The sequence below is a fragment of the Cucurbita moschata genome, unplaced genomic scaffold, assembly GCF_002738365.1.
Source record: "Cucurbita moschata cultivar Rifu unplaced genomic scaffold, Cmos_1.0 Cmo_Scf00051, whole genome shotgun sequence".
NCBI lineage: Eukaryota > Viridiplantae > Streptophyta > Magnoliopsida > Cucurbitales > Cucurbitaceae > Cucurbita > Cucurbita moschata.
The window spans coordinates 137,810-139,545 of record NW_019268567.1 but is presented as its reverse complement, the minus strand read 5'-3'; the positions used below and the strand labels follow the sequence as shown (position 1 = coordinate 139,545).

General features: G+C 34.9%; 1 protein-coding gene across 1 annotated transcript; it reads left to right on the top strand.

Annotated features, from left to right (window-relative positions):
• Window positions 1–1,432: 1,432 nt before the first annotated feature.
• LOC111436040 lies at window positions 1,433–1,673 on the top strand. The gene has a single exon (XM_023073718.1). It carries the CDS (start codon window positions 1,459–1,461, stop codon window positions 1,663–1,665), a length of 207 nt encoding a protein of 68 aa, XP_022929486.1. The 5' UTR covers window positions 1,433–1,458; the 3' UTR covers window positions 1,666–1,673.
• Window positions 1,674–1,736: the final 63 nt, after the last annotated feature.

Genomic DNA, 1,736 nt, shown 5'->3' with positions numbered 1-1,736 from the left:
ATTAAATATTTAATTTAAATTCTATATTTTAGACATGAAATAGTTACAAATATTTTAGTCAAAAGATACACAAGACTAACTAAAATTTAGGACGTTAAAGAGCTATACTAATGATGTAATGAAATCAAATGAATGATTTCACTTTCGAAATAGTAAACACATTAATATAGGCACAAAGAGGAAACTAATGTGTGTCCCCCACCCTAACCCCACAGAGCATTGATTCTAATCAACTCTGAGTAAGAAATAAAGTGAATGACTTAAGGATTAAGATTTTTTCAAATTCCCAACACAATTTGTATACTCGACTTGGGGTCAACCTTCAAGTTGGTTGATAATTAATCTTATTGAATCTGCAAAAATGTTCATCCAATACCTCTCCTTAATCAAGGCTCAACTCCTTTTCTTTTGGAGTCTTAGTCATTTATTACTATGTCTTCGAGACTCACAATATTTTTGTTCGATATTTGAGAATTCTATTGACATGGCTCTGATACCATGTTAGCTGAACACGACTCTTCACAATGGTATGATATTGTCCACTTTGAGTATAAGTTCTCATTGCTTTGCTTCGGGTTTCTCCAAACGATCTCATTCCATTGGAGATAGTATTATTTGATTATAAATCCATGATCATTTCTTAATTTAGCTGGACTTTCATCTAACAATATATACATATATTAAAAAATAAAATATTCTTATTTGAGAATTTAGATTTAAGTTTTTCTTATCTAATCATAATTGTTGTGGTCCAAAAGGCATTTAGGTAAATTGTTTAATCAAGTAGTAGGAAGTAGGAATTAAATGTCAACCAACTGAAAATAACAGATTCCATTACTTCAATTAATTTCATAAATTTTATATATGAAACATGGTTTTCTTGAAAAATTCAACCTCCAACACACAAGTTGAGGCCCTGACACACCCATGCTGTTTGGTAGTCTTTGAAAAATTCATTTTAAAGAAGTCATTCGAGACACACCTTTTGGAACGGTCGCCCTTACTGTGACACACTGATATCATGTCTTCCCTATAGTACATTTTGAGGTATTTTCAATTTTTTTCGAGTAGACGTCATGTTGGCGAGTGGATATACAGCCCTTGCATAGTTTGTCAAGTATCCGATTGACATCAAATTTAGTGAACTTTCATGTTTTATATAGACGGACTTAATCCTCGAACTGCATATCGAAACTCGTTGACTTGTGAAAGTTGAAATTCTTATTTTGATATTTTATGAAAAAGTACATTGAAGATAGAAATTGTAAATAAATGGAAAAATTGAACGAGGAATGGAAATATAGTAATGAGAAAAGGAGGGGTAGAATGGGTATTGTTGAGAATAAATAATGAGCCGTGAGAATTGTGTATATAAACAAACTTCAGGGGCCGCCATAGACACACCCAAAATACGGTTTCCATCCACGAGAGAGAGACACACAGAGGTCGCCGGCGGGAATGGTTTGCTTCTGTTTTCTGATCGACCAAAGGAGGAAGGTACGGCGGACGAAGCCGGTGGCTGGAACGTGCTCCCGCTGCGGACGGGGAGCTCGGGTGGCGGAAATGGAAACCTCCACCACATTTTGCCGGATTCCCATCCACTCCACCTTCTGGAAGGCCATCATTTGTTCCACTTGTGGCGCTCTTCTTAAATCTTACAGATAAATCTCACTTTTCCCTCTTCCTTTTTTTTTCCCAATATTTTGTTGGATTTTTTTTTTTTTTTTTTTTTTTTT

Coding starts and splice junctions, on each gene's coding strand:
- LOC111436040 (XM_023073718.1), top strand. CDS start 1,459: ATGGTTTGCTTCTGTTTTCTGATCGACCAAAGGAGGAAGGTACGGCGG.